The sequence below is a fragment of the Lissotriton vulgaris genome, chromosome 9, assembly GCF_964263255.1.
Source record: "Lissotriton vulgaris chromosome 9, aLisVul1.2, whole genome shotgun sequence".
NCBI lineage: Eukaryota > Metazoa > Chordata > Amphibia > Caudata > Salamandridae > Lissotriton > Lissotriton vulgaris.
In genome coordinates, this window is record NC_141697.1 from 763,693,136 (window position 1) to 763,711,036 (window position 17,901).

The 17,901-nt window shown below is 46.5% G+C and overlaps 1 protein-coding gene across 1 annotated transcript in view; it reads right to left on the minus strand.

Moving 5' to 3' along the window:
- Nucleotides 1–347: 347 nt before the first annotated feature.
- Nucleotides 348–17,901, minus strand: part of PACS1 (phosphofurin acidic cluster sorting protein 1) — a 1,518,728-nt gene continuing 1,501,174 nt past the window's right edge. The window contains exon 24 of the mRNA XM_086938495.1: nucleotides 348–2,297. Coding sequence (XP_086794621.1) covers nucleotides 2,182–2,297 — 116 coding nt within the window. The 3' untranslated portion in view covers nucleotides 348–2,181. The remainder of the gene's footprint in view (nucleotides 2,298–17,901) is intronic.

Here is a 17,901-nt window from a genome sequence, read left to right on the forward strand (position 1 = left end):
TTTCCTCCAAGAGGAAGAATATTTATAAAATATAGCATAAACAACAAAATACTAAAAGATTAAAAAGTGTCAACACTCTTAACAGGCCTGCTGTTAAAGCAAAATATACAAATATATATATATATATCTAAACGTACAAAATACTGAAACGGGAATGTTCAACCTCCAGCTTGTTCAGGCTTGTACAAGACAGGAACTGAATCCCTACTCTCCTCAGGAGGGACAACCAGTTTCTTTCCTGTATTTGGCATCTTTGGCACCTGTCCTTTCCCCTCCACCCATCCACTCCCTTTCAAGATAAAATCACCAACCTATCACCCAGCATAGAATATATTAGCAAGGCAGAAGAAGGAGGTAGAACTTTATATTATTGTACAATGGCGTCCCATGAGAAAGCGGCACATAATATAAAATACGCAATAATTCCACGAGTCCGTCTCAGAGAACAAAGTAACACAAAAGCTTAAAGGGAAACCCCACAGAGAATTTTCATAGCTACTTTGCAAAATGGGAGGCTTGGTTTCTACATAACGATCCATGTAACTGTGCCTGCAACCATACACAACAGTATCACCTCAGTCTGATACTACAGTCTTGCCTCATTATTCTTGCACTGCAACTCTACCTCAGCAACAATGCACTGCAGTTTTACCTCACTCTTACACTATAAGCCAATGAAATTACCCTGCAGCCATAAATTAGCAACCTAATTTCTAGAAACTATGGCACAAGAACTTCTAGATTACCCCAGCAACCATGTATTCCCTCGAGGGGCGGGCAGATAGAGGGAATAAAAAAACAAGGACGAAATAGCATGAGACACTTTCTTGGCAAACTCAAAATCAGATTGCAAAACACCAACAATCCCAGGTTTCTTTGATCCAGAACCAGTCAGTGAAGAAATGCTGGTCATATGTAAGGATGAACCAGAATGTATCCAGATGCAAGTCATGTGCTAGAATAAGATAGACTGTGTGCCTATGCTAGATGCCCATTACATATTCATTGGTCAACAGAAGCAGACGATCTCCTTGGAGGAGCCAAACAGGGTACATGTGATTGATTGTATTCTGGGCATAACATAAGAATGTACATAGCCTAGACGAATGCTGGGCAACCTAGAGATCCTCACCACTGAAACACAAGCATACTTTGTAGCATTAATACACAGTTGTTCAATTTGTGTTTCATTTCCTCAGTTGTTCTGCACAAGGAACATCACCAGCCAACTGCTCAAATGCATCCCAGGATTCAATGGCACCACCTGCAATAAGAATTTAGTATAAGCAGAACGAGCTAAGGGATAATCTCATGAGACCAAGACTGAAGCACATTTTGACAGCCAAGTCCGTAAAAGAGGTTGGGAGGGGTGTGTTTGGACCAGTCAAAAGACAGAACTTGAGCAGCAGAGAAGTTTCCCATGAAGGTCATTGACTGATAGAAGCAGGTCCCAAGAAATCATGATCTCTGGTTAAAGAGGCATCTGGGCACAGATGCTCACAAATTCCTGTATGTGGCACCACACATTGGATGTCGAGCACTCACTGGCAAGTGACAGATGTCACTGGACCGCAAGTATTCAGATGCAGGTTGCAGCAGTCCAGGAAGGTCATGGTTTCTGATTCAAGTGGCAGCTGCCCATGGGAGGCAAGCACTTGGATGTCAGCAAAGTTGAGTGGAAGAGCAAAATGGTGCAAACTGCACAGATTAGAAAGTGTACATGATTTGAGAGCTATCAAGAATGAGAAATGATTACAGAACACGACTTTCAAGTGCAGAGTACTTGGAATGACTGTTTAGAGTGGCAGTGGAACATTGATAGTGATGACTGTGAATGATCTGGCTGCTTCTCCAGCAGAAACGATTAGACATAGGCAGAAAGGCCATCAAAAATGCAGTTTGAACTGTGATAAGCTGCAGCGGGGTCCGAAGTCTCACATAAGTTTGATGTCAGATTAATGTAACTGGTCACTTGGTGAGGATCAGCTGTATGCAATACCTTCCCTTGAAAGTGATGGATTGACAGCAGACACGGGACATTGACGTGCGAAACGTGACAGATGACCACAGATGGCCAGGATGATGATGATGCGGTGTATCAGGATTACAGAGTAAGGACTAACAAACATGACGAGGCAGAAGACCATGGAGGAGGAAGACCATTCTGTGCACAGTCCCTCATCAAATAGGCTTGCTAGAGGTGAAGAGCCCAACAGGAAAGTGTTTCACGTGAGTTGGCCACTGTGCTGCCAGTTGAAAAAACTTGACATCATTCCATTCCACTCCATCAATGGAAACTGAAAGTAGAAGACAGGTGTCAAAAGAGCTAAGATGTCAAAGTAGAAATACATTTTCCAGCTGGGAGTAATATGTCACAGAACACCAAAAATGCCAACTTTTACTTGAAAAAGTGAAAACAGTTACTTACCTGTAAAATAGTTTCCCCAAATACAGTAAATTTGCGACGGTGGAGGATTAAAGCCATTCTTGAAGTCACAAAGGAGGTTAATAGTATATTGAGTGAATGTAAGATACTATGCTGCAGCCGGGAATGGTAGTTAATTACATGTAATCTTAGTGCTCCATCATAGCAAACTCATCTAAAATAATCCCACTGTATCCTGAAGATCCCTTGAACAATTAAAATAAAAATATTCCACTTTGTTTCATAATACACATGAAATTAAATAGCAAAAGCTTTCACATGACTTTACTCATTACACTTTATGCCTATCCAGCCTAACCCTTGCCTAAAAGCTCAGTAGCAGTTTTATTTGACGCGTGCATAAGTAGACCATCTTTCTCAAGGATACACATCTTCTCGCAACTTCCTTTTGGGGAGCTTGCCAGGTTCAAGAAAGGATTCAATTAGTTTTTTTGCAGCAGTACCAATCACAGACAACAGTTGGTGCCGACAGACTTTTGTTGTGGGCCCACACTACTCCACCATTGGTAACATCAAGCATACAATGTAAGGTATCACGAAAAGAGGAGAGACACCAGTTCTGTTATAAAATAAATCTTTGCTATACAGAAGCCATGGGAACAGTCCAGAACGAACTGCCAGGCCAGGTCCTTCCTGGACCGGAAACAAGCATCCTGGGACCCGTTTTAGGGTATGTCACCCTTCTTCAGCCAGGCTAGCTTGAACATTTGATGATTGAGGGCCGAAGTTACCGCACACGAAATATAGCACAACAAGGTCCCACCATAAGTGGATGAAATTGGGGATCCTATATATCAGAACAAACAAGCTCAGGGATTTTTAGCAACATCTCAGTTCCTCATATTCACAATAAACCTTTGATTCCTACATAGGATCAAGGTTGTAGGGGGCATCCGATTGCACCTCCATCATTTAAACACGTAAGGAGGCGTGTTGTGCCCATGAACTAGAGACCGTGTAGAATTTGCGCTTGGAGCCCTAAGGAGCCCCGCCCATATTGATTGAAGGATAAAAGTTTCTGATCCATTCCTGGAATTAACAAGGACTTTTCTGAGTCTTAATACAAGAGAGACTGTTCTATAGTTTTAGTCTTGAAGAAGGTGGTTTACATCAAGAAAAACACCACCAAAACGCACGGACACCTTTGTTTTTTTAATATATAGTTGCACACAAGGCACTTGTTTATGTCCAATAGAGGATAAGGGCTGTCGACATCTTAAATAATAAAACGAATTCCATAGGGAACAACCGAAATTAGATGTGATTAATATTTTGAACTTTTGTTTGTTTGTCTCTCATTATCACATGTATATAACATTGTGTTTTTAATGATACAACTCAGTCCGAACAACTCTTGGAACGGCCTATTAATCTACTACCCACCGAGAGCTTAGGCACCTCTGGTGGACAAACTTACCCCTTATCTATAAACCAGTTTTAATTATGCAAACTATACCATATTAGGCAATTTTAACCACCACTTAGAGAACATTCTGCATGCCAAGAATGCCGAGCTTTTTGACACCATGTCAAGCTTAGGGATGGAGCAAATAGTTAAAGAGAGCACCCATATCACTCGACACACATTGGACGGCCTTTTCACCTCCAACCCCAACATCAAAATTAGGGAGATCCTACCAGTAGTGTGGTCAGACCATAGAGCCATTATGTTTAGCATCAAGGCCACACCACAGCCAAAGACAGAAACCATTCTAGCAGCAACACACACTTACTGTGCCTGGGCAAATATTGACGCTGACCGCCGTCAGGCATCTCTACTAACAAATAAGCCTAATTTACAGGTCAAAACCGATTTAGCAGTACAGAATATAACTTCCTGGATTACCAATGCAACCAACATCATAGCTCCCCTAAAGACCACTGCCTCAAGAAGGAATAAACCTTCAGAGCCATGGTTTTCTGATAGACTAAGGAAACAAAAACAGCTCTGTAGGAGAACAGAAAAACTATGGAGACAAAACTATAGTAAAGATTTGAAAAAGCTCTACGCACAGGCATTAGCCACCTACAAAAACCTGATCACCAAGGAAAAAAGTAACTATTTTACTCAAAATCTTGACTGCTAAAAACTCGAGTAAAGAGCTCTTTGCAACTGTCAGAAAATTAGCAAAACTGCAGTCTAAAATTAAATCTGACAATAATCTAGACTTTTGCAACGCCCTTGGCCAGGCTTTCGTGGACAAAGTGGAGCTGGTCTACAGAACTTTTTCCAATCTCCCCAACGATTCACCTCCTAATAGGAACAACCCTGCCCCAAATGTATCTGGCTTTTCCTTCACCCCCCCAACCAGAGAACAGATTACCGAAACTATATTAGGTACTAAATCAGGGGCACCATCTGATCCGTGTCCCCCTAAAATCTTCCATCTATTTCCAGACATCCTCAGCGAACAGTTAATGAGCTATTCTCTGAGATCATACTTCAGGATCAGTTTCCTGTTGCATGGAAGACAGCTTCTGTACTACCCTTGTTGAAAAAACCCCATCTGGACCCTGCCGAATCCAATAATTACCCTCCCATCTCCTGAATCCTGTTTTTTTCCAAGATCCTGGAAAAAATCCTGAACATCCAGCTTTCGGCTTACATCTCCACCAATAATCTACTCGACCATTCACAATTTGGTACTGAAACTGAAACTGAAACTGCCTTAATCACCGCTAGCAAGGAGCTCAGTAAGACACTGGATGAAGGCGGGAAGGCCGCCCTGATACTATTAGATCTGTCGGCGGTCTTCGATACCGTCAATCATAACATCCTAATCTCCAGACTGTCTGAAATGAGTATCCAAGATTCTGCCATGACTCTTAACATCCTATCTCACCGAGAGATCCTTTAGAGTCAAACTTAACGAATCTAGCTCTCAAACTTTCAAGCTGCAATGTGGAGTACCGCAGGGCTCTTCTTTAAGCCCTACGCTATTCAACTTTGCGTAACACCTTTGGCAGCATTGATAAAACAACATGGGTTCTCTGTAGTTTCATACGCGGATGACACGCAGGTAGTCGTCTCAGTTACCAATAACGTGGAGGGAACTGCCGATCGCTTCAATAATTGCATGCGCCATGTTAACTCTTGGATGCAATCCAACTGTCTTAAACTTAATGGCAGTAAGACCGAAGTATTGTTGCTGGGTGCCAAACCCATTGCTTGGTCTCTGAATTGGTGGCCTTCAGAGCTGGGTGAATGTCCTACACCCGTCTCAAAGGCAAAAAACATTGGGATTGCCTTTGACTGCAGGCTGACGTTTGACAGCCAAATCAATGCCTTTCTTCCAGCTTCTGGGCTATCCTCAAAATGATTAAGAAGATTCGTGCCTTTATTTCTCCTGAGTCTCTAAAAACAGTGGTAACTGCCCTTCCCATGCCAGGAGTTTTATGCTAAGATCTGCCAAATCCTGGAATCTTCTTCCATTAGCAATTAAAAACAGCGCAGATCTGAAAACATTCAGGAAGGCAGTACAAACCTGGCTATTTCAATCCGACCTCTATTGCTCATTCACATGCTAGCTTCACACAAGTCTGAGTCCCTAGCGCCAAGATGCCTCCGGGCAATCGCTGCGCTCTATAAATCTAAAAATCAAATCAAATCAATGTATTGTGAAACAGTGGACCATCAAATAGATACTAAGAGAACTTGGTAAAAGAAATCTTTTTAATAAAAACTTTTTTAATGCATTTCCTTGTCGCATTACGTGTACTATAATTGGCCATGGGGTATTTTGATTGAGTGTGTATAGCTGGTGAACTGTGTTGTGTAAGAGATATGAAAGAATACTAGGAGTTATTGTGAATGTTCTGATCCTCCCAAGAGAATCTCGCATTTTTTATTTGCCTGTGGTACCCCTCCTCTTGGCCAGTGGTGTCGCTCCCTTCTTTTCAAGCAATCTGTTCCCATGAGACACAGGGTCAAGACTGATTTGCATATGGCTGGGTCCAAACTGGGGTGGCGAAGTGGGCAAAAGAACAATGGATTTAACCCAGATCTTTTGACTGGGGAGAATGTTTGCATTGTCAGCATTCCATCCATTATTTGATTGCTGCTGCTGACACCATGACAATACAGCTGGTGCAGAACATGCACAGTGCGCAAGACTGTTTCGCCAGCCCAAGACGGCCGGCCAAACAGTCATGCACACGTAAGTACCGCAACCACTCCTCCCCTGTTGGATTTGATGCCAGCCCCATGCCCCATAAACCTGCCTCTCTACGGAAAAATAAAATGATAATAACCTAGTGTTAATATCATGTTATTTTTCCTTTTTCCACTGCTCAGAGAGCAGTGGGGCGTCATTACTCCGCCTTAGCAGAGGAGCCGTCGCTGCATCTGGGGCAATGAGTATCTTAGTCAGGCGGCAGCATGTCATCTTCATTAAAGCTCACAGGATCAGTGGGATAGGCAGAAAGGCGCAAATACATTTGTTGGACCAGTTCATCAAAAGGGCACTGCCCATCAAATCTGGTTCACAGACTCCAGAGCTGAAGTTTAAGCATTTTGCCTTTTGGCCAGTATTGAGCAGACCTATCTGAGGGAATGTCCAGTCTTGGAAGATGTTTTCAAAGACTTCCTTGTCAAGAATCGGTTTGTATTTTTCAATGAAGTATCAGCTCACAAGGTCTGTCTTACAGTTTTGAAGGCCCAGGAGATGCACATCCTGAATGGATAAATTCCTTGCCAGAAGCCAGTGCTAAATCACTTACACTTCCAGTGATAGAACTCTGGATCTGGTGCTACCTTGTTAGAAAGGTAGTGTATTTTGGTTGTGTTATCTCCTTGGGTCAGGCATTTGCTCTTTGTTAAGGAAAGCAGAAAGGTCTTCAGAGGAAGATAGACTACCTTTAATTCAGAAAATGCTGATGTGCAGGAGTTGTTGCTTTCAAGACCCCTGCACTGTCAGATGCTGCAGATGGGCTTCCCAACCCATCAGAGACTCATTTATGACAACAGTCACGATGGAAAGAAATCCCTTGTAGAAGGCTGGCTGTCTTGCTTCACAGGGAGAGTTAACTTGTTCTCACAGTTTTTATCCCACTGAGGTCACTTATCTTCTAAATATTGTTGAAGGCATCTTGTGAAGTTGTTCATTGGGTAATAGGAAGATGGAAGAAGTCACTGACACCAGAAGGGGTAAAATCTGATAAGCGGTCATGCCATTTTTTTTTTAAATGCTAGAGTCTCCCTTCACAAAAGAATCCTCTTCTCTGTGTTCAATAGTGCTTATAGTCTATTATTTGTACAAGTGTCAGAATTGATGTTTGGTAGTTGATGCGAAGGCCTAGCTGATGTAAAAAAAGCTGGAGGAGGATTTCTGCAGTGTAAGCATTGATCAACCAGTTGTTGAGGTATGAATACATGCACAGCCTTTGTTAGCGTTGATGAGCCATACCAAAGACACACACTTCTAAAATGTCTGCGGTGCAGATTTCAGACCGAAGGTAAGATCTGTGTACTGATAAAGGGATCCATTTATTAGCTTGTCTCAGATGTAGAGTCGGTCACTATTCTTGCTTGGGGCCCTTCTGTGGACCAAACATTTTTTCAAATAGATGCGTTTTTGTCTTTGAAAAGGAGGAATAGCCTTCTATTGCACGCTTTTGCATTAGAGATGAAACTTCAATTGGAAGTAACTAGAGTTGAGCTTTTGGTGCAGGCTTTAGAAGGGTTAATGGAAATGGGCACATGCATTTAAGAGTGTAGCCATTTTATATCATATCACTTGCAGGACACATCAATTGGTTGTTATGTTCTGCCACTCTCCAAAACAACTGGAAATACTTTCTCCCAATGAAGTCATTACTTCGAAGGAGAATAGAGCCTCCGAAAGGGTGGGGGAAGGGAGTCTGTCTCCAGTATTGCAGTCGACTGTTGCCACTGCCAAATCATTTGTGGTATGGAGGTTGCTGATGTCCTTCTGGTTGCGACTGACAGGGCCACAGAGGAGACTGAACCCACTGCCTCTTGTGAAGACACAGTTCCAGCGCCTATACTAAGATTTGAAGAACTTATTTTCTAAACGACCAAGTTACTTACGTTCAGTAATGCTTTTTCTGGCGGATACAGTATCTGCCTGGGAATTCCTCACCTTTTGAATAACCCCATGCACAGCATTCCACAGAAACTTTTCTCCTTAGCTCTCTCATGAGGATGTCACAATGGAACGACTCCACATGGCGTCATAGGAGCCATAAGAAAACCTTGTTGGCGTGCTGTTGTGAGTTCCATCCACTTCTTTTCCGTGTCACAACCAAGTAAAACTGGAAATTCTGTAGAATGCTGCGCTTGGGGAAATTCAAAAGGCGAGGAATCCTCAGGCAGATATATCCATGAGAAGTGCCACTTTTAAGGGTTCAGTCTCATTTTTCATCCTTTGCATCTTATCATCCATATGAGAACGGAAGGGGACTAATTATGTGAATGGAAGGATCATAATTTTTAATTGAGTGTCAGTTTCAAATATGTCAATCGCAACCATGAAGCCTGTCTGAATGCTGTGGTGAAATTCGGTGATCAACAGGATCACAGAACCAATGGAAGTGCTGTTCACTTGACTGGACCCCTCTTGCAACACTTACATTAAATGGGAGCTGCTCTGCGAAAGTAGCCAGACATTCTGTATAACTCTGTCAAATCACCCTGTTTGGGCTGTGGTGCTAGCTGTCTTGTATACAGCTGCAGCAGATCCACAAACATCACAGAGTGATGCGTCAATATGGTTGCTCTCCCTGTCAGGCAGCACTGAGGTCTCTGTCACCCTCATGTATGTTTCTTAAGGACCGCCAAGACTATGACTGGGTCCTGTTTAGGTTCTTGTTACAACTGTACCAAATTCTGATCAGAAGATCTGTTCTTCAACTCATCATTTATGTGTGGCAAAGCCCTTTTTCAAGGAGGAGATTTTGGCGGCCATCAACAGTTTACCTGGAGATAAAGCACCGGGTTCCGACGGTCTGCCAGCATCCTTCTACAAGGCCTTTGCACCCCTCCCCATTCAGCATCTTACCACTATGTATAATGACTCCCTCGAGTCCGGCCACTTCTCTCCATCGCTCCGGGAGGCCTTGCTACGCTACTCCTGAATCCTGAAACCAGACAAGTCCCCCGAGCTTCTTGATTCTTATTGCACTCTATCCCTCATCAATACCGATAATAAGATTTTGGCCAAGCTTTTGGCTTCTCGCCTTCTGCCTCTCATGCCCATGATAGGGCGTCCAGACCAATTCGGTTTCATTCCAGAGGGCGCCACCTCACATAACCTCTGAACTATATTTGCAGTACTTCAACAGATCAACCCCGCTTTTCCGGCCGTGGCTGCCCTTTTGGACGCCACTAAGGCCTTTGATACTCTCGAGTGGCCCTTCCTTTTTTTATCTTCTCCCCTGCCTTGGCTTTAGCCCGGTTTTTCTGAGCAAGATCCATCTCCTCTACTCCCTCCCCACTGCTCGCCTCCGGATCAATGGTCAGATCTCTGAGCCCATCCTTGTCTCTAGGGGCACTAGGCAGGGGTGTTCGCTGTCGCCCATACTTTTCGCTGTGGCTATGGAGCCCCTCGCCGCTAGGGTTCGGCAGCATCACACCCAGAGGGGCCTTGGCTTTGCGGCCCGAGCCCTGGTCATCTCCTTGTATGCGGACAATGTTATACTTTATGTCCGCCACCCCCAAGAGAATCTCGGCCCCATGGTCCGCGAGGTGGTGCGCTTTGGGCGTCTATCCGGCATCCAGGTTAATTGGAGTAAATCTATTCTCTTCCCACTAATGGATGCCACTGTCCCCTTCACTCTGGACTACCCGTTCATGTGGGCATCTGGGCCCACCAGATATCAGGGTGTCTGGCTCAGCAGGAGCATGGACGAACTTTGGAAGGCGAATTTCGGCCGCGCAGTTGACTGGTTGGAGACCAAGATTCCTTTCTGGCGACGTTTACCACTGCCATTGTCAAGATGGTCGTGCTTCCGAAATTGTTATACTTGTTCCCGAATGTTCCCATTCCTCTTACGGCTCATTTCTTTCGCACGCTCCGCTCCCTTATCATTTCTCTTCTCTAGGCTGTGCATCAACCTAGAATTGCATATGATATTCTCACGCTCCCCCTTACATGAGGTGGGATGAGCGCCCCAGACTTCAAATGATACGCCCTCAATGCCCAGGCTAGTTTCCTTAACTTCTGGCTACACCCAACGCCATTTCAGGAAATCATGCCTGTTAAGGCCAACTTAGCGGCCTCCTCGCCCCACCAGACTGCCATTTTTGTCCCCGGTAAACCACCGGGCGGAGAGGTCGACACTGTGGAGAACCTACGCTGGGCCTGGGACGGTCTTCGGAAATACTCTGGCTCCAGCCTACTCTCCGCTAATACCATGCCCGTTGCATGCAACCCGGCATTTCTCTCACTGCACACAGCTGGGATGGTTAACCGTGCGACGGGCCTGGGGCTGGTCACACTGTTGGACCTCTACCCTGATGGCAATTTTTTTTCTTCCAGCGGAGTCCGGCCCAATTGATACGTTGCTCTATTATCATCTCAGGGCGTCCTGCCGGGAGCTGCACTCCACTTTCCCTCAGCCCCCTCCTTTAATGGCTGCCCTCGACTTGGCATGCACTTCCGCTTCCCCTCTTAAACTCGTCTCCAGACTTTATGCCACCACATTGGCGACGTCATCAATATCTGCTAAACGTGCCTGCGTTGCCTGGAGCGAGGATCTAGGTATTGATCTTTCTCAGGAGGACTGGAAGTACTGTTGTAAGCAGACCAAATGTCTGACTCCTAACTACCGCCTGCGTCTCATACATTTTAAGTATTTGCACAGAATGTACCGCTCCCCCACTCCGCTGTCTTGAACGGACCTCGCTCCCAGTGATAGATGTCTCCGGTGCTCGGCTCCCGCTGCAGACTTTTCCCATCTTGCCTGGTTGTGCCCCAAGGTTTCTGCATATTGGCACGATGTGTGCACCACCATTACTGAGATCACATCCACGATGGTCTTGACTGACCCATTGCTCTGCCTTTTAGGCTTTGTGAAACATTGAGTCGACGCTTCCCGTCGGCTCACCGATATGCTGCTTGTTCTAGCACGTAGCAGAGTCGCCATGCATTGTGGTCGGAAGCCCGCACCCAGGGTTATTGCTTGGCTTGCAGATGCTGAGTGTTGCCAGGCGCTCTTGTCCGAAGTTTTAGGAATTGATGCCGGCAGCTGGCCGGCCTCATGATATCTGGAGTCCTCTTGTCTCGTACCTCCTCCACCGGAGTGACTCTCCCTCTGCGGTCTCTCCCGCGCTCCCTGCCGGCTCACCGCCTGCGGTGGCCGGCAATGCTGGTCCGAAGAGGAATGCCACACCCCTCTGCTGATAATCTGCAGCCTCCCCCAACGATACCCTGTCTATATCAAGCGTTCCTTCCTGCCCTTTCCCGCTCCATCTCCTATCATCCCCACCTAGACTCAGCTGTCTGCCACTAATATACAAGTGCCTTTTACGATATATGTAACAAATGTGGTTTTTCTCCCTTTTCTTGTCATTTGCCGAACCTTTGATTATATACTTAGTAACTTGATGTGCAAATTTCAATAAAGGTCTTTAAAAACTTTAAAAAACAAAAAAAATGTGTGGGTCGCAAAGCCAGGGACCAAAGGCAGGAGAGGACTGAGGGATCAAAACCTGTATATTGCGTTTTGCCCCTCACCTTAAAAGCACATCATAGATGGTAGTGTCATTTATTATTGACTCCCCTGTTGGCAAGAAGTGTAAGACTGTAGGGTAAGTGCAGCAAATATTGTTTGTAAGTAGAGATAGTTGGAGAGCTCCTTCTAATATGCCTTCTAGGAAAGAGGAGAGGTGTGACAATCCAGGGGTCCAGTCTGGAACCAGAGGCGTCTTCCTGATGGAGATACAGAGGTCCCCCTAGGAATCATCACTGATCTTAGCAGAAGGTGAAAGGTTGCAAGTGGTACCAGGAGAGGATCTTCTGTAGGACCTACCATCCTAGGTGGCGCTGATGTTAATAGGGACACGGATGGTGAAGCAGAGAAAGGAAGGTGTCAAAAAGTTTAGTTGAAAAAAACAGAAGCACTTGGCTGTCACAATTTCTATCTTCTCAAAGGCAAAAATTGTCTGGGATCTAACTAGTTCAGGGCAAACACTCAGGGAGACCAGCTGATTTCAGGACAAGGCAGCGGAATGGGGGTTCTTGCTCTATGCAGAGACAAAGGCTTTCTAAAGAAGGGGTTTAATATATACACAAGAATTCCTGCAAGCTTGGAGGGACGAGGAGAGAAACCGGTTGGAACAGGAAGTCTGCAGGTTAAACTATCAATATACACAACTATAGAGAGAACAATCCAACACAGTATTCAGGAGTCATTCCGTAAGGCAGTGGTGGCCATATTGAATGAATTGACTTGTGAAGAGTTCTAATAAGCATTGACACATGATGACGTGAAGTGACTGTCGACTAATGAGATTACGACCATAGGCCCTGATTAAGTCCCAGGCTAGGGATGAAACACGTTGTCTGGGTCTTTTTGTCACAGAATACAGTTTGGAGAATTGGCAAGTTATGTGAATAAAGAAGCTGAAAAGTTCCTAAACTTTGACATTTTATTCTTTTGCAAATTGCTTTATGGAATGACTCCTGACCACCCTTGTTTGATTGTTGAATTAATTCATGTCCTATTTTTAAGAAGTTACTTTGAAAATACATATTGCCCTTCCTCTCTATAGTTTTATAATTTAATATGGTTATAGGTTTGATGGCAGTCAGTCGTCCAGGTGTCTTTGGATGTCCACTGGCCTGGTGAAGACCCAGACGATGCAGAAGACCAGCAGGACAGAGAGGCCAGGAGCAGCAGGAATCTTACCTGGTGCAGTCTTGGTTCCAAAAGCAAAGTCCACCGAAGTCCAGAGGATCCAAGTTGAAGTGACCTTTAAGTACCCTTAGGAAAGGGTTGGATTGATTCAGGGGTTCCGCCCAAAGGAGGGGCTGGACAGTGGGGAGGATACTCCCATGTCCTTTGTCCAGTTTTGCATCAGAGCAGGAGCCAACAGCTCCCTGAACTGGTTTGAACTGGAGTATGCAATGAGGGCACAATATGTGCCCTTAAAGCAGTCTCAGTGGCGCTGGCAAGCATCCCCAACCTGCCCCAATACAACAAACCCTGTGACAGAATATCTATTGTTCTACCTTCCCCTTGCTCTAGCTTGGCTCAGCAGCAGGATGGCAGAAACACGTCACTGGTCGGCAGCAGCCATAGCTTGCTATCAAGTTCTGGAAGACTGGTACCGGGAGCACTGAGAGCCTTCCTGAGGAGCTTTACAGTGCATGGAATCATACCTCACCCACCGTTTATGGTGTGGAGGTATGATTCTGACATGTTTAATACCAAACATGACAGGGTTTGTTACAGCCAGTTTAGAGATGTTCATCGCGTAATGACGCATGACCACTGTTTATATCGTAATGGCTGATGCAGTTACAACCTGGGAGAACGGACTCCGAAGGTTGTAGGGGTGCCTCGCTCATGCAGGGGTATCCTCACTGTAAGAACTGGGGGCACCAGCTCTCAAGGGGGTAGCATGGCTCGAGCAGGAAGGCAGCCAGGGGCTTGCGTGTAAAGCAGATACTTAACACACTCATCCAATGAAACACACAGTGGCGCAATAATGGAGACCACACCAGTAGTTGTATTTGAAAAATCAAGATCTTTTATATAGGCTTTCAAATAGAGCGATGCATTATTAATTCATTGGCATTTCAGGTAAGCATTTCATTAAGACATTTCATGAATCACGTTCAGGTTGCATTTCCTAGGAATGGGTGAACATTTCATTAAAACAATAACCCGCTCATCTAGCAGTGAAACACTAACTAACCCCGCCTGTCGCATCAGACTCTCTGACAGGCAAAGGGGTATTTGTATTAACCTGGAGGATCCTACAAGAAGCGACTATAGTAATGCGTTTAAGTAACACATCAAACCTCTCATGGACACTTTTCCTTAAAGGTAAAACAACATATTGGCAAGTACTTATCAGTCTAACAAGGAACTCCAAAAAACACAACCTTTAGTCATTTGTGACAAGCCTTTCTTCTTGTGAATACCGGTCGGCTTGCGACCTAGATCAGATCATCAGAATACTATGGAAGCCCACCTCTGCAAGAAAATTCAGTGAAGTGAAGCTCCCTCTCATTTCAGGCTTGTAAATATGGTGCACTATGAACATTTCAGGCTTGTAAATATGATGCACTATGAACATTTCAGGCTTGTAAATATGGTGCACTAGGAACATTTCAGGCTTGTAAATATGGTGCACTAGGGACAGTGTTTAATCCTCCAACCTCCAAACTCTTAAGGCACATTAGAAGGGGCCAACAGGGCCCAGTCTCAGTTAACCCCGGGGGAGGGGCGACCTCGGGCCTCTCCCGGCCTACCGCCCTCCTCCCCAGGGGGTTACCTCACTTCTTCAGCCCTAAGGGGCCCTTGCGGTGGCTTGAAGTGGAGGGAGGAGCTTTCTTCCAACCGGGCTCGCACGCTGCCCGGCGCAGTGCAGGGACTGTCACACAGCACCGGCCCGGGGCCAGGTGACACAATGCGGGGCAGAGCGAAGGGGGCACCGGGGCTTCTCCACCACCCCTCCGCGGCCAATCCAGCTCTTCTCCGGATGCCGGAGCTGATGAGGGGCTCGTTTGCAGCCTCCAATAGCTGCGCGGCTCTGGCGGGGGCGTGGCCGGTGACGCGGTCGCGCTCCCCGTCACGTGAGAGGGAACAGCTTGCCTTCAGGCCTACGCGGCCTGGTCCACGCGATGCGGCGGCCCTCTCCTGGCACACGGGGGCCGCCGAGGGGGGAAGCAAGTGACGGAGTGGGCTCCGCTGGGGCCGCGAGACCCGGCGCAAGGGCAGGCAGCAGCGCTGGCGGCAGGAAGCGCCCCGGGCATCGAAGGAGCGGCGCCAATGCCGCGCTCGTCACAGGATTCCCTCAGGCACCTCAGAGGAGCGCAAGGTATAGCGCTTGGGAGATGTTTCACAGGCGCTAGGCGCGGCAGGGCAAGGAAGGCCATTTCAATAGTTTCCAATGAACAGGCAGTCTCTGGCCATAGGGCTTGAGGAGGGGACCATTTATAGCGCTTTTCAAGTGAGACAGCGAGCAATGCAGGGGGAACGGAGGGCAGAGAGTCAGTCAGGGGGGAGACAGGTGGGGCGGTTAGACCCCAATGCAGGCAGGGGTTGCGCAGGGCCGCACAAGTCCAGTACCTGGTCGATCCCCCAGCGATCTCTGGTCACAGGAAAGTAGACTTCTTGGCGCTTGGATGGTTCTGCGCCCTTAGTTGCTGGTTACTTGTAGTTGCTGAGAGGGGGGGGGGTTCTGAGTTGAAGGCTTGATGAGTTTTTCCTCAGTCACTGCAGATGGACCCTGGGGTTCCCTACCACTGGGCCAGATCAGGGGGCTAGCTTAGGACACCTCACCCAGCTTAAGAGGCAGGACCTAAATCCTGTCACTCCCAGTAGCATAAGGTTCCTCACTAGGCCCTCCCGCCTAAAACTCCTGCGTGGGTTCCCCAGGTCAGTGATGCCCCAACTGACTAGAAAGTTTCCTTCCCTTTACTTATATAGTGTCAGTTGGCAGTGGCAGTTGGTGCCTCCCCTAATCTGGAAGGTTCCAGGAGCTTCCCTTATTCTAGCTATGGGCAGGCTGGTATGGCAACATTGTTTAAGAGTTCCAGCCAGCTCCTGGCTACTAGAGTGCGCCTATACAGACCACGCTGCAGTAGCAGGGGTCAGTGGCAGCCATGTTGGGGGAAGAGAGCACCTGCACCCTGGCATTGATTAGAAATGGGATGGTGCCCAGAGTCCTAAAGCCAACAAAAAGTAGGTGGGAAAAATGAGGCAAGGACAAAAAAATCACAGGGAAAGACCACCCTAGGGCTGACAGGTCTAACACTCACACTTAGAACCGAGCACCCTGCCTTCAGGATAGAAAGGCCTGCCTTATCGGTGACTTATAGATTTTAAGTCAAGTGACCTCAAATATAAGGAAACTTATATTGGTCGTAAGTGGTGCTTGTACCATCTTGCAATGGCAGGCCTGTAGTCACAATTTGAGTGGGTTGTCATGGGTGGCATAATACATGCTTCAGCCCATGGGAGACCCCTGGTGTACCTATGCAGTGGGTACCTTAGAACCATATACTAGGGACTTATCTGGGTACAATAGCAGGCAATCTGGAGTGTGACTAAGTACTTACCATGTCCAATTTAGGGAGGAAGCAGATACTGGGGTCCTGGTTAGCAGGATCCCAGTCAGACTAGTCAGAAACCATTACAACACCAGGCAATGAAAAGAAATGAAAAGAAATGAAATGAATAAAAACTTATATAGCGCAACTTTGCCCGGAGGCATCAAGGCGCCTATCAAAAAGAATCATAAAAGGCAGATCCCAAAAACCAAGGGTAAGCTTTGGCAAAAAGCCATGTCTTCAGGGCCTTTCTAAAAGCTTGCATCAATGGCAGGGACCTAATTTCACAGGGTAGAGTATTCCACCATCTAGGAGCAAGGCTGGAAAAAGCCCTGCCTCCCCACTTAGCTCTTCGGACTCGGGGACTGATAGAAAAAGCTTCTTGGAAGAACGGAGGTTTCTAGAAGGAGCATATGGAACCAACAGAGCTTTTATTCCTCCCATCTCTTTTCTGGTCAAGGCCCCATAAACCAGAGACAGAGAACCTTAAAAAAGATCCTGGCTTCAATCGGAAGCCAGTGCAAGGATTTCCTAGCGACAGTGGCTGATGACCTCCTAGGCATGTCCAGCACAAACGTAGCCGCGGCGTTCTGCACAGTTTGTAGTCGCTGTAGTAGACACTTATTTATTCCTGCATATAAGGCATTGCAGTAATCAAGCCGAGAGGCTATTAGTGCAACCACAATTTGCTTCCGAGCTTGCAGGGACAGATAGTGCTTGATCTTCCGCAGGATCTTGATAATGCCCCAACAAGTGGAGATTGTCCTATTCACTTGTTGACCCATCGCAAGGACCGGGTCAATCATGACCCCAAGGTTTCGGGCCAAGAGCGTGGGTACAGGGCAAGTCCCCAGAGATAAGGGCCACCATTCCGCAGACCAAATGTCATCTTTCCCGCCGAACGCTAGTATCTCGATCTTCTCGCCATTCAGCCTCAATGAATTGTCAATCATCCATTGAGCAACTGCCTCCATACAGTGTCTAAAATTGGAGGCAGAAGAGCTGACAGACTGGGCGAGAGACATCAGGATCTGGGTGTCATCGGCATAGGAGACTACCTCCATCCCTAACGATCTAATAAGCCTGGCCAGTGGGGTCACATAGATGTTAAACAGGGTCGGACTTAACGCCGACCCCTGTGGGACCCCATACTGCACCGGCTTGGATGGAGATAGGAACTCCCCCAGCTTCACTCTCTGTTCCCTCTGGTCA